The sequence below is a fragment of the Amphiprion ocellaris genome, chromosome 22 (assembly GCF_022539595.1).
Source record: "Amphiprion ocellaris isolate individual 3 ecotype Okinawa chromosome 22, ASM2253959v1, whole genome shotgun sequence".
NCBI classification, from domain to species: Eukaryota; Metazoa; Chordata; class Actinopteri; family Pomacentridae; genus Amphiprion; species Amphiprion ocellaris.
Window position 1 is genome coordinate 3,618,346 of NC_072787.1, and position 25,073 is coordinate 3,643,418.

The 25,073-nt window shown below is 40.2% G+C and overlaps 1 protein-coding gene across 1 annotated transcript in view; it reads left to right on the plus strand.

Annotated features, from left to right (window-relative positions):
* The window catches only part of reck (reversion-inducing-cysteine-rich protein with kazal motifs), an 81,644-nt gene extending 66,064 nt beyond the window's left edge, over nucleotides 1-15,580 (plus strand). The window contains exons 20-21 of the mRNA XM_023271774.3: nucleotides 1,450-1,605; nucleotides 12,481-15,580. Coding sequence (XP_023127542.2) covers nucleotides 1,450-1,605; nucleotides 12,481-12,702 — 378 coding nt within the window. The 3' untranslated portion in view covers nucleotides 12,703-15,580. The remainder of the gene's footprint in view (nucleotides 1-1,449; nucleotides 1,606-12,480) is intronic.
* The last annotated feature ends 9,493 nt before the right edge of the window (nucleotides 15,581-25,073 follow it).

Genomic DNA, 25,073 nt, shown 5'->3' on the forward strand with positions numbered 1-25,073 from the left:
TCTCAGTGCCTTTACTGAAGCTCCACCTGACTCCATCTTCTGATTCTGTTTTCCCCTTAAGCATTGATTATGCTGCGTGCAGACGCATACTGGACAGCTGTGGACGTATCGTAAGCCGTATTTCCATGTTCTGTGCTTGCACACTGCTGTAGTGTGGTTACTGTGAGGACTCTCTGTGCAGACACTTACTTTGAACTACATATGGACGTCCAGGGAGGACTCTCATAGATTTCCCACAAAAAGTATACCAGAAAAGTTTGTGATAAATAAAGGTCTTGAATCTCTTGAATCTTGAATTAACACTGTGTGTAAGGTGTGTCTGGTTGTGCCTGTGGTCACCAAAGCTGCAAAAAAATACAATGGTCAAGCCAATTTGTGTTTGCTCCCTATTTCAGGAGAATAGAGACGTGTGTGTGGCTGCTTTCACTGTAACTGCTCAAAGGAGCTCTAATAGTTATTTCAGCACACTGACATCTCTGCACTAGTTTCATAGATTTTATGAGAATATGTACTGCTTGTTTGACTTGCTGCTTTAACAATGTAGTGTATCTGTATCTCTCCTAATTACTGCTGTATTGTGTGTAAATCATTTAAATATGCCGGAGTCACATATCTTGTATAGAATGTATATGCCAATGTATATAATAAAGATAAAGAATTGAAAAAAAAAAAAAAATAACCTCTGAAAAGCTCCGGGCTGTGGACAGAGACTGTGATGTGTGTAGCCAGGGTAGTTACAATCTATTTTGGTCATGTTTGCTGCTCATTGGAGTTCCAGCCCACATATCAGAACTCATAAATGCTTCAGTTAAATATTTCAGTGGATGCCCATTTCTGTCGTTCACAGTCCAGCTCAGTTTATGATCATCCTCATTTCATTATTGACTAAAGACTAATGGTAAGAAGAACAGCAGAGACACTATCTGCAAGAGATGAGACGTTTCCTCCGTTCCTCTACATTCTGGCTTTTAGTCATTGATAACTGGTCCCTGATCATTGCCTCAAGTGCTAAATGTATCAACCTATACTTACCGACCCCATTCTGAAGAAATCACATTCTCAAGCATCTGGCCTATGACACCACAATACTTTCAGTACCATCAGTACCACAGCAAAGAAAAAACACTGTCGCATTTTCAGAGTTTTCATCTTGACTTGTTACTAAAGTATCGACTCTCGTGACCGCAATTGTTTTCAGAACACAAAATGTTTCCAACTGTTCTCTCGGACGAAACTAGGGAATTTATCTGAATAAAAGCTGACACTTCAACTCTTAGAAAGCTGTTTCCTGGTAGTTATTGTGAAGTACTGTTCTACACTTACAAACTTTGGTGATTTGATCCTTTGATAAAAGGCACTGGACATACGCTGTTTTCATTGTCATTTAAAAATGTCACTACAGTTTTGCTTAAGAACCATGTGTCTCTGTCCTCTGGCCCCTGTGTGCAGTTGAATAAGAACAAGCCGGTGATGGTCCACGACGTCCTTCAAACCCTGCGGCTTCACGTTTCAGTGCCACAGTGCGACGTCTTTGGCTACCTGAGCATCGACCATGAGCTGGTGGTCCTCATCGCCCCAGTGGACCAGCAGCCGACACCGCTGCAGGTAACACAAATACACACACTCACATGTAAACAGAAAACTGATTCAGTGTTTTGACCATTTTTCTGCTCACTCATGGCTGTTGCTTTTTACTGGGTCCACTGCTGTGAACATCATGTTCATAGTCATTAGTGAACAGATCAGGGCTGCGTCCCTATAAACAGTATCTATCTTGGTAGCAATGTCACACTGACAATAATTCATGCAATCGTATAATTATAACTTCATGAAAGAGTCAATGTGTGTTCCTTTAAAGTGATATAAATAGAGTCAACCTGCAACACATCATACTAAACATTAAAGGATAAGATTAGAATATTCTGTCTTCTTTGTATTGTGAGGTTTATGTTATTTTTGGACCCAGACGCAGACACAGAAAAAAACAAAACAGTCCTTGAAAGGGAGCAGTGGTGGCTGTGGGCTGGTTGTGAGTTGGGAGTGGGAGTGAAGGCTTGAGCATGTGAAACACTGGAGTAAAGGTGATGTGAATCAGTAGCAGATAACAAGGCACACAGGCAGGTCTGCACATGGAAGCACAGTGTATCAGATAAATTACAATCAAGAAGCACGAGAGAATAATTCTCAGCTGGTTCATGTGTGAATGCCAGAGAGTCACCATGACAGTACAGAAGTCACAGAACAATCTGGAGGAAGAAGAGGCGGGGATTTATAGAGCACTTGATGAGGTCAGATGAGTTGCACGCATGTCTCATCAGCCAGGTACAGAAACAAAGGGCCACACTGAAAAGGAATGAGATTAGCAGGAAGAGGGAGGACTGAAGAGGAGCAAAGAAACCTAAACACACAACATGACATGTATCATTAAGAAAACCCCAGCACAAAATGTGGACTGACCTGCTTCTGAAAATAGTCCCCAACAAAAGCACTATTTCCTCCTCTTTGAGTAGAAGTTGTGGAAAACTACACTGACAGGCTGTTTTAGGTATTTTGGTACTTTTTACAGATCAAACTGTATATTAGAGAGGTGCTTTTGAAGACTTCTATCTTTTGTAGTGCCACAGGCTCTGTAGGGAAGTCATAAGGTTAGCAAGTAGTCCAAACACTCTCTCACATTTCAATTATTCAGATTCAGAAAACTTTATTTGTCCCCAGGGGGCAATTAAAAAGACACGTAGAGCAGGCAGTGCAACAATGATGTAATAAGAAATAGGGATAAATATATATACAAATCTAGAGCACGTAATGTAAGAATAAAAATAAAAAAGAGAGAAAGACAAAAAACACAGCTTCGTAACATACTAGTGCAAATATGTCATACTAGTACAACACAAATGAAAAGTAGGTGCAATATGGCAATGAGGTAGATACAAGAATATATCATGGTAGATATAAATTGCAGAGTGCAAAGTGGCATAGTTCACAGAGTTCCATGTTAAAGTCCGTGTGTAGTGGAATTGTATATTGCAATTCAAGTGATCTGAGGGAAAACTAGACTTCTGCACCCTCTCTTGGCTCTGTTTTCAGGCTTTAGAAGATCTAGCTCTAAAAGGGAGGTTTTGGCCAATCAGTGTTTTTCAACCAGAGCAGGTGAGGAACTTTGTTGGCCATTTCATGTTTTCCACTTCTATGTGGACAAACCGCTAAGTGTATCCACAGATGTGCTTCTGTTCATACTACAATATGAGTATCAACAGTCTTTGACATGGACTTTGAGACAAAGGTCCTCATCAATAGTTAATTCCAGGTACTTGTAACTGGTGACCAGCTCTAATGTTTTAACATGGTCAGTTCTAATTGAGGGGATATCCTAATTTTCTAAAGTGAACTTCGGACCACTTCTTGTCTGTCCACACAACATACTCCTCAGCAAAGGTTAGTGTAGCCTTTTAACTCTGTCTGCTAATGAGAGGTTTGATCACTGTAGAGTGGGCTTTCAGTCCAAATGCTGTTGAAATCGAGACAATGTCGAGACACTGTCTGACAAGACAGAGCCTTATCCTGTTCAGCACTGAACTGGCAGCAATTCCAGCTGCAGTGTTGAACCGATTGCGTATTGAGATCCTCCACATTATCCTGTCCTCTCTGGCATTTGTCTTTCATGGACGACCAGCCTTCTTGGGGGACTTGAATGAGTTTGTGACATTGTAAAGAAGAAATATCCTAGAAATCACAGATTTGGAGCGACCAGCTTCTCTTGCTATGGCTGACTGGGTCTTCCCTTTGACCCTCATCTGGACAACCTGCTGCTGGAGTGTTTCAGTCACCATCTTGCAGAGTCAGTGAAAACTGGAAAGTTAGACTGACAGTAAACTAGGGTTTGTCAGATAATTAAGGAAATTAGCACCAAGTGCCAGATTAACACAGATAACTGGGAGGTACATGAAAGTGTATTTTGATCAGTGTTCTTTTTGTAATATCTCATTTAAGTTTTTTATATTCTGCTTCAGAATATATGTAACTCATGAAATATGCTTAAAATATTGCTCTTTAACTCCTGTTTGGATATTTCCAAATCTGACTATGTGGTGACCTGGACATTTAGGAAATTGTAGGTTGTTCTCTATTTTTGATCTCCAGTGTACAAATCTTGTTTGTTCAGAGTTTTTAGTACTATCGGTAGGGGTGTTATGTAGCACAGCTTCAATAATCACTACGTCCAGTACATTTGTTAATTATTTCATGTGGACGGCAACAGGTGTTACCATACATGGATGATTTGGATGCTGTTCTTTGGTAAATGAGCCTTTTAATGCCCAAACACAGACATTTCCCAGATTTGGCATGCAGCTGTGACCATAAATGCATTGTGACAAACATCAACGGACAAATATAAAAGACATGAAGCAAATCATGGCAAAGTCATGTCTGTCATCAGCTCTCAGCTTTACCATCACTATAACACAGCTACCAGCTCAGTACTTTAATAAGTGCAACCAGTGGTGTTACAAGCCAGTCATCACTGTTTTAACAACCAAAGTGGGAAACTATCAGCCAATCGTATTGTGGCACTGATGCAAGCATGCTGTCGTGAAACAGTGCATATAAGTAATAGAGGTATAAAAATGTGTAAACCACCCAATCACTCAGATAAAAGCTTGGTCTCGTTAGCCTGAAATAACTGCTTGGAGGTGTTCCAAAGATGGCTGCCTAGTGGCAAGATTTGTCTCTAAGGACTTTATGAATCTTGGAGTTCCTTGTTTTTACTTTGTACCTTGTTGAAAGTTCTACAAAAAACTTGTTACAGTGTAAAATTACAGTGTAACAATGTATGTAGTGATACAGGTGCCTAATCTGACAAAAGACCAACATATAAAAATGTCATCACAATTACATCAACCACATCTATAGGTGAAAAGGACTTTGCAGTACAGATTCTCCACCAACACTATCTGTGGCCCTACAGAACTGATGTCAGAATTCATTGTGATTGTAAATGAAGTAAAAGTTCTTTCATTCCACATTGTACCCTCAAGTCATGAGGGGATCATGTCAGGTTATTCTAATTGGAAGAGGTTTATGTGTGTCACCCAGTAAGTGGGTTATAAACACCAAAGTATAACTGCTTTCAATTTGGAGCTGAGATGTCTTCAGGCTGGTGTTTAACTGTTGCTGCTGCTGTTAGCAATCTAATCTAATCTTAGACCAGAATCAGCTCATGGCCATAAGCACTGAGCACATTCATAAATGCTGCTCCTAGATACTGTAGTACTGAAGGACTGGGGTCAAAAAGAAGCAGAAGAGCACAGATATGAAGACATGAAGTGAGAGAATAAGATAGTGAATACTTTGAGCCTTAATCCTTTATAGGGCATTCATTGAAATACTTTGAAATTCTAAATTTCAACCCTAGAGTGTTATTGGAGGATAGAACACTTTTTTACTTTTGTGACATTTTTCAAGATTTTTAATTTTCATGTTGAAATTCAATGACAATGAAGTTACCATTTATGGTTCCTTGCCAGTTAGTGATAAAAACAAAAAAAAAACATTCCAAGAAATGTATATTTCATCATTTAGCACAACTACTCAGCTGTAAAATATGTGAGTTTCATCAGCTAGCCATAGTTAGTTTTGAGGTTTCGACCACAAATATGGAAGAGGACCGAGCCACAAGTCTGTCTTTTTCCAACTTTGGAAAAAAGAGAAAGTTTGATATGCTCCAGGCCTCTGCTGATTGATCAAATGCCACGATGTTGTGTTCTGTAGTGCAGAGTGATCTTCCAAGATTGGCAGGATGAAAACCACATGCTTCTCACCCTCACTGAGAGGCAGATATTTAATGTGTGTGGAAGCTACCAAATGCCATCACTTGCCCCATAAAGGGTTAAGAGGGAAGCATAAAAAGCAATAGAACCTCAAATGTTTTAGTTTTTTATGTTTCTGCATTAAAGAACAGAAAACTTCTGCATAGTACTTCTTAGTCATGCCTTTGAGACCTCTGAAACCAAGTAAACATTCATTTGATCTGAGTTCTCAACCAACTGCGTCAGATCAGCTTAATTTCAGAGTCTTTTTCCCAGTACAAATAGCATACAGTAAAACATCCCCTCAGAGCATCTGCAGCAGCACAAACACCAGATGAATATGTAACTCCCACTGCATTCTTACAGAGGAAATATATCCAAAAAAGGTGGTATCAGTTGAGATCTTTTCAGAGGAAATTGTGCTGAAAGCAGATCCTTAAAGCAGACAACAGGTATGACGGCACAGTTGTTTCACTTTTGTGAGTGTTCATGGCTTTTTTCTTTAGATCAAGATTTTTTTTATGAACAACACAAAAACACTGTGACCTCAAAGGAACCATATTGATGAAAAAGAAGGTATAAAAGTGGTATAAATATTCTTTATCTATTTATATGCTTGATAGAGCATTTGACTGACCTGGTTTTTCTCCAGGATAGTGAGGAGCTGAGTTGCTGTGTGCAGAGAGGGCAGCTTCCCACTTTCAGACTGTCTTTTTGAGCTCATCTTCTGTGACGGCTGATTTTCTCCCTGCTCATCATGAATTCATTTCCTTAGTGACTCACAGACACGTAGCAGTCTCCTGTATTTTAAACTGGGCTAACCAAACACTTTTAGTGCCCACTAATTCTGAAACACTCACTAGAAATGGACCAAAAGTAGTTACCTACCTTGCTACAAATCAGATTTGCAAACTCTCCATTCAGAACCAGCATTTAAACTTGCGATTATCTTGTCCTGTAATATCTGACAACCTTTCATTTGGACCCATACATTATCCTTTCTCTCCAGAGCAGTGCAGAACTCTCCAGTATTTCAGGAATATGCAAATTCACAGAGCTAGCTCAGTTTATTTCACACAGATTAAAATAAAATAAAATACACCGGCATATGTTAATAGTTCACAATTTTGAAACTTCATAGCATTCAGCAATTACAGACTCAAAAATATGAACTAAAGAGTTAATCTCTTCAGGTTTTTCTGTTTTGTTTTTTTGTTTGTTTAATGAGTTTCTGATTGGCTCTTTTTTCATAGAACCTGCTCCAAGTCATCTATCTCCAGAAATTTTACATTTTAAAGTCCTGTTTCTTTGCCAACCATGTCACATTGAAGTCAAGTGAAGATACTTTATGGTTTCAAAAGCTGGTCCGACTTGACTCAGAGTTACCATCAGCCATATCCATGTTCTCCTCTCCATTACCTCAGCCTCCTAGAAAGACGAGGCAATGAGAACATTAAAACTTTTCATTGTTCAGACAGAGATCTGAAACTGCCGTTAAGGAGAACTGGACCCTGAAGATGTAAAATGTCAAACTGCTGCAATCACAGATTTGATTTCTTGCTGTTGTTCCCAAAAACAACATTATCCTCAGGCTAGCTCTCTGTCAGATCTTATAACTGTGCTTCTTAATGATGCTCACGTTCTATAGTTACACACTAAATAAACACAAGATCCACAGCATTAGAATTTTGACCTAAGGATGTTCCTCATGACAAGTTCAGCCATATAAACCAAAATTAAAATCTACTAGTTGACTGCTCTGAATATATAAAGTACTCAGAAAACACAATTCTGCAGAAACATTTAAAAACTATTTTTGTTTATAGTATTTAGAGCATTTTGAAACTGTTAGTCACATTCTTGAATTGCTAAATCATTTTAAATGTGCTGAAATGTTTCCTTTGTGTTATGTCTTTTAGCATGACAACCACTCACTAAATAAAAGTGAACTGATTACATTTGGAATAATATTTAAAAAGGTCAAAAATATTAATTAGTCATTGGAAAAAACACCAATAAAAGTCTTACAAAAGAGACTAAATAGGTCTAGATTAATCTTTTTTGGGGGTATTCAACAACAGCGTGCAGATGTTTCGCCACCAGGAGCATCTAAAATAGATCACATACAGTATTTTGGTCAATGATCCATATTTGTGCATTGATGCTGACACTTTTGTAATGTGCTTTGGTTTCAAATAGCAGGTACACACACACGTGTCACACACATAATGTGATAGACCCACCTACTTGACTGACAAAACGTTTTTGTTCAGTAAAATCAGCATGTCAACATGTTCGGGTGAAAGGGACGTCTAAGTATATTAACAGTGAGTCCAGCAGCAGAAACATTCCTCTGGCACAGATGTCCCACAGATACACAACTTGTATACCTGCATAATTTTTCCCACACAACAACACAAGTGGAACTGGATTAGGTGGGCAGCTCGTCTTGATCCATAGCCATGCTTCAGTTTTGCTTTAGTGTGGTACTTGTCGTGTACCTCGTCATCTATAGGCCCGTTACAGGCTTCATTATCAGCTCGTTACCAGCATTCACTGGGAGGCTGTGCTACTGAGCAGCAAGAACTTTCTTTCTGTGGGAAGCAGAGGTGCTTGTGGCAGAGATCCAGAGCAGAGGCACACCTTCAGTTCCTCTTGTTCTGCTGGATGCATTTGTCTCCTCAGTGATTGTGCCACTTTACTGCAATCGCCTGCTGAATTGAGATTCTTAGTTGAGAAAATTGAATGAATGGAAATGGTATAATCAGCTCAAGATCATTGCCATACATGTAGTAGATTGTGTAAATAGACCTGGAATAGCATTGACTGAATGTGCAATAGTTTTTTTTTGTTTTTTTTCATAAAAATGTATAATTCCCATGTTGAAATTGACATTTACTACTTCTCCCTCATTAATAATTATATTTATTTTATTATATCTACCTTAGCAATCTCATGGTAACAGGAATTCTAAGTCTTTCAGTAAAAGGTGACTGGACTTTGCTTTTCGGCCCTGGAAGATGTTTCACATTTCATCCAAAAGGCTTCCTCAGTTCTAATTGACTGGTGGTGAGTTCCGGGTATTTATTCTCACCTCCAAAATCACATGATTCACAGCCTTAGTCTGTTTTTCCTCTACTGTGCATGTCACAGTGCACAACGCTGGCCTTCAGTGGTGTAAAGTGCAATCACATAATGTGGAGCTGTGATCAGCACCACATACACATAGGTGATACTTTCCTTTTCAGCTGGAGTCCACTTGGAGGACGTTGTTCCAGGCATGAGCAGTAGCTTGTATCTACATGTTCCACTCATGCATACTACTGCTGAGCACGTGCTCTATTGCCATCGTAATGCTCTTGTAATCTCAGGGCAGACAGTTTGTTTAGCATCTCTGCTACCTAGGGACCAGGCCAGTATTAGCACTGTAATAAAAAAAAAGCAAAAAAACTGTTCATGCAGTTCAGTGAAAGCATTGTGGTGCCAGCAGGTTCATTTGGGGGGAAAAAAACTCAAGCTGCCTCGATAATGTGGCATGTTGTCGTCCAGCAACACAATGCATCAGTATTCAGAAACAGCAATGGATTGATAGAAAGGCTCAGCTGATGTTTGACCATATGCTATGTTTATCCCCCATATTTTCAGCTACATTGGCTTCATCAGCACCACACGGCACCACAGCTGAAAACGATCTGGGAATAAGCATAGCATATGGATAGAGAGTTACACAACCACATTTTCACTTTCTTTGGGCTTGGATTGCTTGTGTCTCCACACAGTTCACTCCTTACAGTTTGCATGCAGCCTGAATATAAACGCTACTCAAATCATCTGTTTTCCTGGGCTATATTTTAGCTGAGCATTCAGGATGTTTTCCCTCCAGCAGTCCCATCTTCTCCTAAGGGCTGATTTTAACTCACCATTACTTTTAACCAGCAATTGCTTTTTCAGTTTTATTCTGTTCAAACACAGTAATGAACCAAACCTGTAGGACTCACAGTTCTTCAGATAATCATTTATGCTTTTAAAATTAAAAACAAGTCTATTTCAAAAAACCTGCAGCTGAAGCTGAGCAAGGAAATAATTAGACTGCACCTTAGTGAAGAGGAGCCTGTATAATTTAGTATTTACAGCTTCAACCAAGACAAAAGAGATTAACAATGTGCATGTCTTGATAGAAGCCATATTAACATATTTCAGTTATGAACAGCCCTCAAATGAATGAGTAAATCATGAAACTAACCGAACACATATTTTAGTCTTTGGGAAAACAAAAACCTTACAAGTGGCAAAGTGGCAAAATGGCAGTAGATTCAGACAGAGGAGCAACTAAAGAAGAAAGACAATTATAGTCAGTCAGACAGTCTTTGTGATAAAGAGAAGGTTTTAGTTTTAACTGTTACTAGGCAACAGCCTCTTCCACTTGTTTTAGAAGTAAAGTAATATCGTTCCCCAGGTTGATGAAGGTTGTGCCAAAACGAACTTTCTGCATTTCTGATCACAGCTGAGCTGATCACTGTGTGCTTCAAGTTTTAAATGTTAAAGCACAGTCAACAAACCACATCATGTAGCACAGATTAGTGTTTCACAGGATTTGCCACAGTTTGAATTTTGTCTTCTTTGTGGTCACTGCTGATGAATCTCTACACGAATAATGACAAACGGTTACTGGACAGCAAAATCACAGAGCACTTAGTGAGGATTCTATCCAGAAAGGCTGGACTCGCCAAGGTTAGGATGAAAACAGCCTGCAGCAGAGCCCCACATTACAGCATTGACTTCCATGAAAAGCTGGCCTTCACAATTTATACTATTTAATATGTATCATCTGTTCTGACAGTCTGTATGGCAATACATTGAAAGTGTTGACGGGCTTATTTTAAGTGTCTCATTTCTGGCAAAGTCTCTTGACAGTACAATGTAAATAAAGTCTGTTTCTAGCCAAAAACAGTCCAAATGACCATCAGTGTTCCACATGTATCGAGAATTCCGCCTCATAAGGCCACACAATGGTGGAAAAAGGTGACTGCAATTTAGTTTTACTGCGATACGTATTACAGTATGAAAAAAATACAGGATGATTTGAACAACTATCTGAGAAGAACAAATTATTCTAGAATAACTTGGGTATTTTTATGGGGAGTGCACCTGCAGCGAAAAGAAAAAGTCTTCACTTTTTACTGTGAAGACTTTTTTTTTTAACCATATGGAACCTTTCTCATATGATGTAGCACGGATCCATCTTGCATTTATAATCCAGAACTTTGTACTGTGGATTGAAATGTTCCAACAAATTAGTTGTGTGGTGGCAACAGTTCCAAGATACTGATGACAGTGTATCTGTTTTTAGTTAATATTATCTCTTATGTGGTTAAAATATTTCCATACAGCTTACTAGGGCTTCATAACAATGGTCAAAATGCTTAAAAAAAATAATAATTAATTAAAAATTCTTTTGATCAATATTTAGATAGTGATTATTTATGACAGTTATTCATTAATTTTAGGACAAAATATTTGTATTGTATCTTCATATATTCAATAAACAGTACTGCTTTCCTGTCCATGTTGTGCTAACTTCCTGCTATTGTACAAATGTACATTAAAATAAGTTACTTAAATGCTGCACATGTAGGCTACACAGAAGCCTCTAATCTCCAAACTAATTAGTTTGCCAAAAGTGAAATAATGCCAGATTTACCCAAGTTACAAGCAAGTGATTTTATCTATATGGGCTGTTGTCCATAAGTGGCATTCTGGATGAGTGCAGCAGTTTAAATGTCAATATCCCAGCCGATGGTGTTTATTTATTTGTGGGAGGCTGAATCATGACCATGATTAAGATTCCATTAACTGTGCAGCACTACAACTAACTTTGCATTTCTTTTTGTAACCAAATTTTCCTTTTCAGTCTGTCTTGTAAATAAAGTAGAAAACAACTCACTCTACCCAAGAACCCTTAAATAAGAGTAAATAGTGTTCTATCAAACAGACTTCTCCTGTAAGTCGTTCATGGAAAATGAGAACTGTGAGTTTTTTTCCTACTAAGCACCAAGTAAGTTGCAGTCTAATGTGTTTAAGTTTGATTTACTTGACATCTCAATACTACAGTTTTGTTTAGCAGATGCTTTTATCCAAAGCGACATACATCTGACAGTAGATACTATTGCACATGCACACCTTATAATATTGATGCTGAAACAATATATCATGCGGCCCTACTGTCTTGTGTGCACAGTATCCCAGAATGCATTTTGTGTCAAGCAGTGGCAGAGAATTTGAACCAGGTGCATGGTTGTTTAAGGGAATCGGCCTTCATATATGTCACGTGAGGTGAAATCAGGTGGGCAAGCTTGTAATGAGACATGCATCATAAGAGGTGTCCTGTGATAGACTGTTACCTGTCCAGGTGAACCCTGCCTTCATCCTCACTCAGCTGGGATAGACTCCAGCCCCTGATGACCCCATAGAGGATACAGTGGTGGATAGATAATAGACAGATGGATCATAAGATGTTGTTGACATTCAGTTTTCCTCAGATCCAATTTGTAATGAAAGAAAAGGAAACTATTTCAAAAAGGAACAAAGCAGCTCAGGGAGTGCTGCAGTGCTGCTCTGCTGACTGACAGAGAGAAGACTGTGGAAATCATACAGTTGTTCTTGTGTTTTCCAGATTGAAGCCTGCAGTAAGGAGGCTGAGAAGATTGATTCCCTCATCAATTATTCCAGCCCCACTCTGGTCTCCCACGTCCCCCTCTCTGCCTTTCTTACCTCTGAGATCAAGACCTCCTCCATCCACTCCTCTGGGAGCACAGTGCCTTCCCCTCTGCCCCCCGTCCTGTACTTGCTCCTTGGCCTCCTTGTTATGGCAGCACCTGGCCTCCACCAGCTCTAAGTGGTTATTATCCCAACCCAGTGTCCCCCTCACTAACTCTGAGTGTTCCAAAGTGCCCCCAGACCCTTCCTGGGATGATGTGGTGAGGTGAGTGTGTTCAGGCGGCCACGGAGCAAGAAGAGGCAGCGGTGATGACAATCATTCCTATTGACTGACCTGCGTTTCAAACAATCAAGGCAGTGGAAAAGCTATTATTATGGAAAGCTTTTGTATGAACAGTATTATTCAATGATGAGCTCCTCGCTGGGCCTCCTTCCAGTGAAGTGTGCTTAAGTGTGAGTGTGTATGTGTGACCTTTAAGAAGTATTTGGCTTCATACCAACAGTGTTTATCCATTAGTCCCAGCAGCAAGCTCTCTGAAAGCTGTTAAGTGGTAATGTCATTTTCATCACTTATTCTGCCTTGTGCCGAGGCTCTTTTTGGATGTATACTGATCAGCCACAACATTAAAGCCACTGAAAGGTGAGATAAATAACACTGATCATCTTTTTACGGTGCGTTGTTCTGCTGGGAAATCTTGGGTTTCCACATTTATGTGGATGTTACTTTGACGCATACCACCTAAATATTGTTGCAGACTAAGCATGCTTCCCCCAGCAGAACAGTATACCCCCCCACACTGCAAATACTGCTCAGGAACAGCTGGAGGGACACAAGCCCAAGGCGTTGATCTGATCTCCAAAAGTTGCCATATCCCAAATTCACTGAGATTGTGAGGGATGAACTAACCTGATCCACTGAGGCCCCACCTCACAAAACACAGGAACCAAAGGGTCCACTGACAACATCCTGGTGTCAGACACTACAGGATGCCAACAGAGGTCCTCTCTGTGTCTCACACAGTATTCATCAGGTGGTTTTAATATTGTCGCTGATCAGGAGTATGTGTGTGTTTATGCACGTCTGTCAAACAAGGACACAATATCTTTGTCTAGCAGCACATCTGTCAGACAAATTACCTAAAATTCCCTCAGCCACACGCACACACACGCATACACACACACACACACACAGTGACTGATGTCACTAAGTCCAGAAATCTCTGTTCTTTGTAAAATGCACATTAGATAGTCTGGTCAGCATTTAAGTGGCACCTTTCATCACTGTGGTGCATGAGAATGCAGTCTGTGGTGCACTGCACGGTGCAGTGCACGGTGCAGTGCACGGTGCATGTACGTGTATGTGAAGGGTATATGGACCTAGTGGTTGAACCTGTAACCTCAGCAGTGTTAGTGCTGTGCTCATGGACTGAGCAAGCTCTGATGAAACTAATCAGCCTCCAAATTCAGTTCTAACTACTGACCAAAGTGCCCCAAATCTGGTAAGATCAAAAGTCCAACTCAAAGATCAAATACTAAGGGAGCCCAGGTTCTGTTCTGAAGCAGCTCAGTGGTCAAACTGAGACCTAAATCACTTTGAACTGCTGACATGAATGTTTCTCTAAAACAAACTTTCTATCATGTGGTGCTCATAAGGTGCCATTGATGTATGCAAGTACATTCTGAGTGCATCAGAGACAAAATAAATAGTAAAAATAATATCACAATGTTATTCACAATGGGAGTCGTAGAAGATTCAAATAAATACACACAAATTGATATATTGTATAATTGATCCTTTGTCAAAACAGTTCTTCAGGTTCCACAAGTCATGCATAATTAGTATTAATGCAAAGGTCTTTATATGTTAGTTTTTTTATTCCCTTGATGTAAATTTTAGTTCAGCCAACTAATTGATCAATTGACTTATCATGTGTCATCTCTTTTCCACATGGACATTAGGGAACTGAGACTTTATAAAATGAATTCAGCACAGTTCTCACAACTTTTTAGCCAGTTTTTCAGACTTTTGTCACACAGTAATGCAGCTGCTAATGGAGGACAAGACGTCAAAACTCAAGGCTCTGTCTGGTGCAGTACAGCATTGTTTAACAAGCTGATTCCAGTAGACACAGACTCTGGCGTTATGACACACTAAATTAATACGTTTTGTATTGCTTTAATTTTTTTTTACTGCCTTTGTCCTATTAGATGTTTAGAATTCCCAGTAAAGACATCACAGTGACATGGACTAATAGATTTCTGTGTTGTGAGTCTAACTGAGGCACTGTAATAGAGTATTTTATGAGCACCGCTTCTAATAAAGGGCTACCCAGATGTTTTCTCAACCGCAGGTGGACAGTCCAATATAGTATAAAGCAGCAGAACAGCCTGGATGGTCACTCCCTGTGTGTTAGGCCAGTAGTTCGGACAAGCATTAAAAGGGATGTTACCTTTCTGTACATAAGAACTAGAAGCCATTTAATAAGAAAAGGACAATCAGCTAGTCGCTACCTACAATCCACTTTGGGTAGAGAAGATTTTCCACCGTATGCCTTGCATATAGTGTCTTATATGAAGTAATAATGAAAATGCAATAACTTTATATTTGTTAAAAAAAAATGTCTCTATATTTGATATGTATCTGATAATGGGTTGAAATAACCTATGTGCCATGTCTTTTTAAACAAATAGCTGTTATTCCTTATTGCATGATGACAATTATGAAGTGTGTTTACTCCAGAATGTACCACAGTGTGTCGTCCTGTCCCGAGGTGTTTGTCTCTGCCTGTACAGCACAATGTGTCCCCGTCTCTAACAGTATTACTGTGCTAGGCAGCTCTGTAGCAGGGAATCATCACCAAAGGCTCCTCCATCTATTACTATTATTACTATTCTTATTACTGTTATTATTGTTGTTATTATTATTATGGTTACTGTTGTGTGTATGTCCTCTGGAGCCTACATGGATTTGGATTACTTTTCAATATTTTGTGTGTTATCAGTGTTTATTTCATCTTATATCAGAAAAACACAAAAAATTAAAGACTTCACACCTGGCTGCTTCACAGAAGTTTTCTGCTCCTGATGAGCTACACATTTTGGGAGACATGTGGATTCGCTGTCTTTCTCAGAGAAAGGTCTTGTATACATTAAATCTCTGTTTATACAGCACTAGTATTACCTAGGGACCTCTAGTAGTTTTCAGTAATTGCAGACGTTTATCTGCAGAGGTCTGCTGTTGTGTCCATAATTTGTAAAATTTAAATTCCACTACAAATTACCCACCATATTTCACCAAACACAGAGGTACTTTCATAATGTTAGTCTTGTTTGAACCAGCATCTCAGTGATTAGTGATAATTTATCTCTTTTTTTGCAAAACAAAACAATGTTTTGCATTTTAGGCGCAAATATAGGAGGCTAGCTTTGGCAAAATCTCAAACAACGATTGGAGCGATGATACGTTGCAGTCTTTCCACAGGTTCAGAAGTTATTATACAGTAGCCTGTGATATCATATCTGTCAATAATGTTAGCAACTGTCAGTTAAACGCAGACTTTGTTCAAGCTGAGTGAAGTTGCATGAAATCCTGAACTGTCATGGTAATATCTCAATCACATCTCAGATAATACTAGTCCAGTGCCAACAGGGAAGAAAAAGGATATTATGGACAGAAAAGAATTTTCTCCACATGACCATCCTTTTACAAAATATCTCTACACACAAAGCTGAAGCTCAGAACTCTTCAGTTTTGAAAGGTGTTTAAAAAGAATCTATTTTAATGATCAAAGTGTTTGCATGTAGAGAGGCCTATAACTAGACGAATTTTGAGAAATATCCCTATTAATAAACAAGGCCTTACAAGACGAGATTTATGTTAGTCTAGTGTCTGTGAGTGAAGTAAAGTGTTGGCATCTGGACACAGTTAACCTAACTTAGCCTAAACTCTGGGATCAGATTAAAACAGCTTACCAGACTGTTCCACCTTTAAAACGTAGCAACACTTTGTTTTCAGGAGCAGTACTAAGGGGTGACTAAAGTCTGGCCCCCCTATAATACAATAGTGAAGCCTGTTCCAGGAATACGCAGGTACTCATAGAAATGGAGTTACATTCTAACCTGATTGCAGTTTGAATCCTAATATTTTAGTAGTTTTTTTGTAAGTCAATTGAGGATTACACTAAAGGCTTAACATATACATATGTATATTGTCATAGTGTATTTTTATGCTGAAGTCATGTCTGTGAAAGTACATGATGACCAACTCTTTGGCCTATGCAGAAACAAAAACTGACAAGGTATCCATTTCTGGACAACATAAAAATGACTGGTTTTAGAAGAAGTTCCTTATTGTTATCTTGCCAAACAATTTATTCATCTGCTAGCTTGCTAAATTTGCTTAGTAGGCTGGTTGAAAACTCTGACTCTTAATATTTCAGGCTCACTTGTACGATGCCTTAAAAAAAACAATGTGTAAATAAACATTTGATGGTTGTGTACAGGATGTTATGGCTTGTCAGTTTGTCACGATTACAAACGACAGGCTAATGCGACGTGTACAACCAAAAATTTGCATTCTCATCAGTGGAACAACCAAGAGCAGCAGTATTATTCTTTGGTTGCCGAATACAGTCATTCTTCATGTCACAGGGTAGTAATAGAAAATAATAATATTGTGCCACTTCTGTATAGCATAACAACATTCCAGGCTGGACCTTTCATTAAACTCTTATACAGCAGTTATCCTCAAACTTGCTAAATCTGAATGTAACCCTTCATAATAATTTAGTTAATATGTCATAAGTAAACTCTTAGCCATGGAAGTAATGCTAATGCTAAGCTAACTAATAAGCCAGGCATGCTAATAGTAGCTGTTTAATTTAGAGCAGATGGAAACTGTTTTGTATATTTCTTAGACTTTACCTCGTGTATTTTTGGAAACATAGATAAAAAAAAAAATCACACGTAATTTCAGTGAGCGTGCCATTTCCAGTCTTTATGCTAAGCTAAGCTAATGCAGTCCTGTCTCAATACAGATACGAGATTGATGACATCATTCTTGTCATCTCATCTTCAGAAAAAAGTAATATACCAAAATGTTAAACCATCACTTTTTATTCATGTTTCATAGCTAACTTGGTAACTGCTGAAGGGAACAACATGTTTTGCTGAAATCTCATCTCTCCTGCCTGTCCATGATGTAAATGTAGTGTTTCTGAGAGGTATTGAAGTAGTGAGCTGTTCTGACCTCAGGACCTCAGTCCTCCTGGAGGAATCGCTCCAGTCTGTTTAGATGGTTCCTGTAATGAGAACTTCCAGAACTGTTGTCAACCTCACTGTGTTTTTGGTCAGATCATTGGATTTCTCCTACCAAATAATTTTTACTTTGTATGGCTCATGAGAATTGTTCTTTTCTTTGCATTTTCTCTGTTCGACTCTGTAAAGTGATGTGAATTTATAAAAAGAATGGAAGGAAAGTCATCTGAGTGCATATTTCATGAAATATTAAAATGCAATACCACAACCAACTATGTGTTTTTGTTGTTTGTTTCATCACATCCTGCAGGGAGACACTGTTTGACAATGACATGAGCTCAGCTCTGCCTTCACATCTGGAAACCAAAAAGGAAACAAAATGATCTGAAACAAAAAGATGGTGGATGCTGAGGCACACTAGCTGCCACTCCATCTCTGTGCTCTGTCTCTGAAACACCAGATCTACATGTGAATCGTTTTGATTCACAATTTGACTTGGACAGATTTGAAGTTTTTAATGTTAGTACCAACCTCTGTGCTTCCTGACCAGCGACAACTCTGTCACAGCGGTCTCAGAACTGTCTGTGCCTTCCACTACACCATCTGACATCACAACAGCTTACCTCACTGGGGTCTTCCCATCCGAGTGTTCAGCCTACACAGCCCACTGCTTTCCACCGCAGACATCCTCCACTTCTTCCCACCAAGCTAGAAGCTAACTGGCGAGCAGGCAGGATGCCCAACCTCCACCCGGCTCCAGACTGCTTGTCCCTACTTCCTCCACTCCACGGACTGCTGGAACCGTGTTCTGCTTGTCATGCCCCGGATCATTCTCTGGATTCTCATGGGTTTCTGCCTCCTCGCCCACCTGTCCCATGCTGTACTCTGGCTATGGTGGTTAGCCCCCGTGCTAGCTCTCCTCCACCGGATCATGCCGTCGCTGTACTCTGCCTCCGACCTCCGCACCCTCAACCACCACCTTCCTCCAGACTGTCTGGACATGCTGAGAGTAGCCAGAATACTCTGCATCTGCCGCCCTGCACACAGGGGATCAAGCCGAAAGTTTATCTACCGCTCTTCATCTCCACATTCCATTCTGTCAATCTAGAACGTGCCATCGCCGCTCAGCTCCAAACCCACCTGACCTCCTATAATATCAAGTGTTTCAATCTGGTTTTCAGCTAAAACACAGCACTGAAACACCCCTTCTGAAAATATCCAATGACCTCCTCCTCTCCTCAGACTCTGCACATCTCAATATTCTCATCCTCGTCAACCTCTCTGCTGCCTTTGACACCATCCACCACTCCATCCTCCTCTCCCATCTTGAAACATCACTCCACATTACTGGCACAGCACTCATCTGAATGACATCACCCCTCTCCAGCTGACAATTCATCCATATGAATAACCACTCCTTCTCCACTGCTCCCCTGATACAAAGCATCCCCCAAATTTCAGTGCTCAGCCCCCTGTTCTTTATCTTTTACTTATTAGCGCTTTGTTTAGCTTAGTTGCTGTTGTCAGCATCTGTAGCCTCTGGCTTCCCATATAGTGTAAAGTGGTTCTTGTACATGTTTGCTTATTCTGATAAAGCTGTTTTGGCATCTAGTCTTTTGTGCAGTGAGTGAACTTGTGCAGTTGTCAAACACATGCTGGACATGTCAATTTCCCTGCCATCACTGAGTGCCTCTCCACTATCAACACACCTATGGCAGTGGGATTGAAGGCAAAACTCGGTAAATTCTCCTCAGTGTATTTGCTGATTGTTTTCAAGGATCTACTGTCTGTAACAGCAGGTTTACACAGATACCTACAGAATGAGACCATAGATATTGCCCAAGCACAGACATACAAAGATGCAGTGACTGAAACTCTGAACCAGAAACGTAGTGATACCACTGCTACAGATCTTCATGCAAGAACAAAGGCTATATGTGAGGCAAACCAGATAGCAGTCTTGGAGCTGTCTTCTGGACAGAGGTGGAAGACAAAGAGAACGGATGGATTTGTTGTTGAGTCAGCTTGTGGGGCAGGTAGTGAAGTCTGTGGTTCTTCTGAGTCAGAAGAGCTCAAAAGGAAATAGTTTTTTCCTTGCCTGGACAGAATGATCTCTGAACTTGAGAAGCGTTTTTCTGGTGTGAATCAGGACTTGCTTAACGGAATTCAGGCGTGCAGTCCAACCTCAAACCACTTCTTGTCTGAGCCTCATTTGTCAGCAATGGCACTGCATTACCATATTGAACTTAAGTCAGAGGAAGTGATGGTTGCCAAAAACTTTTTGAAGTGCAAGAGTGAGGCTGGTGCCATTCAAAATATGCTGACAGCGTACAATCTTCTGGATTATTAGATGTTCCCTTCACTGAAAGCTGTTATTCAGGTTGCCTTAACAATACCAGTTAGCAGCTGTGGCTGTGAGAGGTTTTTTAGAGCCTTGTGTCGGCTCCATACCTGGCTGAGGAGGACCATGGGTCAAAGCAGACTCCAGCACCTGGCTGTCATGTCAGTTGAGAAAGAGATGCTTGAGAGAGTTAAACACCAAAAGGTAATTGACAGATTTGCCAACTTCAAGTTGAGGCGACATAGGTTAAAGTACAAGGAATAATCTGCAGTGTCCATACGAAGATCATTACATACATTGTACCATAGGCAGGGTTGCCTCTCTTTTCTAATTTTGTTGTTATGATTTTGTAGATTTCAAGCACTTTTCTTTTTTTGAAGTGTATTTTTATTTATGTATTTGTGTCATATAATACATACATTGAAAAAGTCAATGTCTGTTAATCTGTTTTACATGCTGTGCAATGCTTTTCAAATAAAAGTCAAAAAATAAGTCCAAGGTCCATTTTTGGTGTTTTTGGTACTCAGTATAGGGGGCTGGTTTACTCCAGAAACATACATGCTGTTTATGTGTATGTTGAGGAGCTGCTGTATCTAAATGAGTGGTGTTTTCCCAGAAATGAGGGTTACAATATGTTTCTTTTATGATTCCAGTGCATTCTTCCTTTGCTGTGACTCAGCATTTAAAGAACCTTTATCAGATTGGATGGTTTAGTCACAGAAAGTGTTATGCTTTTCTTTCACAAATGTGGGAATGAAATTGTGTTAAAATGTACAAAACAGTGAAATTTATCTTGCCTGGCCGGGCACCTCTGGGTGGTCACACTCCTAAACCTCTGATCCTGGAATCGCCCCTGGGAGCAGGTGTGGTCCAGGCTGGAAAAGCACAGAGCGAACAATTAGCAGAAGCGAGAAAACACAATGAGCAGAACTAAACAGTAATCACAATTAACTGTGGCCTGTTCACAGTCCAGCGTTGAGCAGCCTATATTCAGCACCAAGGCTCTTCACTTGCGAATGAGAGCTGCTGATAAATCTTGAAATATCATCACCGTCACTGGCCCGTGTTTTAGTGCATGGGCTTTATCCCCCATCTGCCTCGAAGCATTTAACACACTCTGTTTATCCAGAAAGTTGTGAAATCTCACCAGAATTGGCTGTGGTTTTGCCAAAGTGGAAGGCTTGGCAACGTCTGTGCGATGCGCCCTCTCCAGTTTCATTTGGCCTGCCTTCATTTCAATAAATCAAACTTTTTTGCCAACCAAATCTCAAAAAACTGTGTCGGATTAGTGTCCTCGGCATCCTCTGGAAATCCGATGATGCGGATATTCTTTCTCCTCCCGGTCTCTCCCAGGTCGTCGATATGATCATTCATGTCCAGTATCTGTCTCTCCTGCACTCTCAGTTTGCCCTTGACTGGGTCCACAGTGTCCTCCAGTGCTGAAATACTTCAGAGATCCGGTTTGTGTGGCCGCCAAGTTCTTCCCATTGCATTTGGAGCAGCAGTGACAGTGGACCCAACTTTTCATCTATTATTTTGGAGATATTGGCTGTAATTTTGGAGATTGCTTTCTGAATTGCAGGTTCAAGTGTGTTGGCGCAAGCTCCGGCACCGACGTCCTCGCTGGCTTGTTGACTAGGGTCTTTTGGTTTGTTTGGTTTTGTGTTCTTTCTCTGCAACATGTTGTTGGACTGTCTCAAAAAATAATTATTAATGCTCATTATGTGCTGTAGACCTGCAAGGGTCTGTGAAAAGTAATATTTGCAGGCTATAATGCAGAAAATTAGCATCATGGCACACCAGCTCGACTAATCGTGTCCTCAAGCTGCCATCTTGATGTTTAGTCTATTCAGTAAAGGAAGAATTACATTTCCTGCTACCTCTCAGATAAATTTATATTTGTAGTGATTTGCATGGATTGCAACAAGACACAGTTCTGTAAGTTCTCCCCTCAAACATGTACCATTACTTTCTTCTTCCATTTTCACAAAAGCCATCTCATTAAATTTTATTTTATGTATCACTGAGGCTGTCCTTCTGAAATAATCGTACAGACCTCTGCCCATTGGTATGTGGAGTCTTCTCCTCTTCAGACTCTTGACAGGCTTTGCACTTGGCAAGAGTGTTAGTAAGGCAATACTGAAGTGAACTCACTGTTGTAGAGTTTCATAACCCACTCCCACTTCAAGCTAGCTGGTCTGAAAAGGCACTTAATGTATGAGACCATTATGTGAACTTGCAGTCAGAGTTAGTAGGGAGAGACTGTAGGCTGCAGTGGTGGGATGGAACTGAGCCATGGTGTGGTCCCACCAGCTGCCTCAACTGACCTCCTCACTCTTTGACTCATTACTGCTCTAGTTCACATGCCAGATCACGTCCTCATAGTCACTTGCCACTTCTGTACAATCCTGAGGTGTGCACATTCATTTCACCTTCAGCAAAATCAGTGTATCAGTGACAAACATTACGTTTCAAACCTGTGTCTGTGTCGGGAGTTAAACTTCATATCTAGGGCATGGCAGAGGTGTGGGGAAGTTGCTTCCCCAAGCGAAGGAGCTCAGGTATCTCGGGATCTTGTTCATGAGTGATGGGAAAATGGAACGTGAGATGGATAGGCAGATTGGTGCAGCATCAGCAGTAATGCGGCGGTTGTACAGAGCTGTCGTGGTGAAGAGGGAGCTGAGCTGTAAGGCAAAGCTCTCAAGTTACCAGTCCATCTACGTCCCAACCCTCACCTCTAGTCATGAGCTCTGGGTAGTGACCGAAAGAACAAGATCGCGGATACAAGTGGCTGAAATGAGCTTCCTCCGCAGGATGGCTGGGCTCAGCCTTAGAGATAGGGTGAGAAGCTCAGACATCCGGAGAGAGATCGGAGTAGAGCTGCTGCTCCTTCGTGTCAAAAGGGGCCAGTTGGGGTGGTTTGGATATCTGATTTGGATGCTTCTGGAGAGACTTCCTTTGGAGGTTTTCTGGACACGTCCGCCTGGGAGGAGACCCTGGGGCAGACCCAGAACCCACTGGAGGGATTATATATCTCATCTGGTCTGGGACCGCCTTGGGTTCCCCCAGGAAGAGCTGGAAAGCGTCGTTGGAGGGAGGGACGTCTGGACCTGCTTCATCTGCTGCCTCCGCGACCCGGCCCCAGATAAGCAGAAGACAATGGATGGATGGATGGATGGATGGATGGATGGACATATATATTTGTATATATATATATATATATATATATATATATATATGTCCATCCATCCATCCATTGTCTTCTGCTTATTGTCTTCTGCTTTATATATATATATATATATATATACAAAGGATAATTATGGTTTATTACAGTTGTACAATGTACTCACCACATTAACTACTGAGGTCTATGAATTACACTGGCACACTTTAGCAAAATCACAGATATCAACAATTTAGTAAACATGCCATTATAACAGAAAACTACACTCACAAAACCCAAGCTGCAATGAACAAGAATTATTCTTTCAAATTGTGAATACACTGGATGTGGAAGTAGATTGTTCATTGAACAGTGGCAATCAGGTTACAATTTCACATTTAATACTAGTCCGAAGTGTGCTTTTTTTTTTTTTTTTTAAAGCGTATACCTATTAAGTGTATTGTATATGGGAGTCAGCAATAGTGACAGCCTATATACTGAGGATCACACTACTTCTTATCCACAGCTGCTGATGTCCTTTGAGTCAAAAGCCAGTGTACACACACCCACACACTAGGGCTGGGAGCATTAATGTAGTGCATTTATTAATATTATAATGTTCTGGAGACCTGCATGGATGAAACGTACACCTCACTAAGCAAAGCAGTGGTTGGCCTTCTAGGCTGTAGAGAGCCTTACTTTTATTCACAAATACAGACTCATCAAATAGACAGGCAAATTGATTTTTTCATCTATTATTTACATTGAAACTACATCTTTGAAATAGTTGCATTTGTATAAAATATTATATGAATATCTAATACAAAATGCAGTAACAAAATTCTGAAAGTTACTAGTGGCTTTGCGGAGAAGTACATCCAGGGTGTGGCACAATTGTGGATGATCTCTGTTTTTAAAATGTAATGTTGTTTCAATGTCAAATACAGTTTTGAATTTTCACTTTAGAACAAATGCTTAATGTGGGTTTCTAAAGTACAGTCTATAGTTCAGCTCAATAATAATAAAGTTCCATTGACCCAGTTTTCTTATCTAGGTTCTGGTCATGGTGAAGCAATCTCTTCAATGTGAAGAAGCAAAGGTTCTACTTCAAACTCTCAATATCAAGTCTCCTCACTGGGGTGAGAAAACTGGAGTCTTCCATCAAATGAGCTTTAGCATTTGACTGAAGACTCCTTTCCTGGTAACAGTTTAGCCTGAGTCTATGCCGTAACTGTGGATCAATTTCTTGGTCACAAGCCGCAGTTCAATATTTATTGTTGGTTTAATCTGAACAATATTTTTGTAAACAGCTCCACCCAGACCCAGAAAACCTTTGTGAAAATGCCAATATCCTGTGCTTCAGACATGCACTCAGTTCCAAAAGTCTGATGGAAACTGAACGCATTGGCTTCACGTCTGAATCTGCACCCTGGTCACATTTCTGTAAAAGCTGTGTCGACAGTCTTATTAGGTTGGACCTAGTCACATTTCTGTATCACTGTCAACATGGTACAAGTCTGAACTAAACCATCACATTAATGATAGACACCACAAGCAACAGTAGTTTGATTTGTGTAACTGAGGAGGGGAGTTTTCCACAATTCAGCACCAACATTTGTCTGAAAATTCAATTCAATTTTATTTATATAGCGCCAACTACAAGTCAAATTGTCTCAAGACGCTTTACAGAACCCATATGCCTGACCCCCCAGAGCAGCCCTAAGGAGACAGTGGCAAGAAAAACACCCTTTTAACAGGGAAGAAACCTGGAGCAGAACCCAGCTCTTTA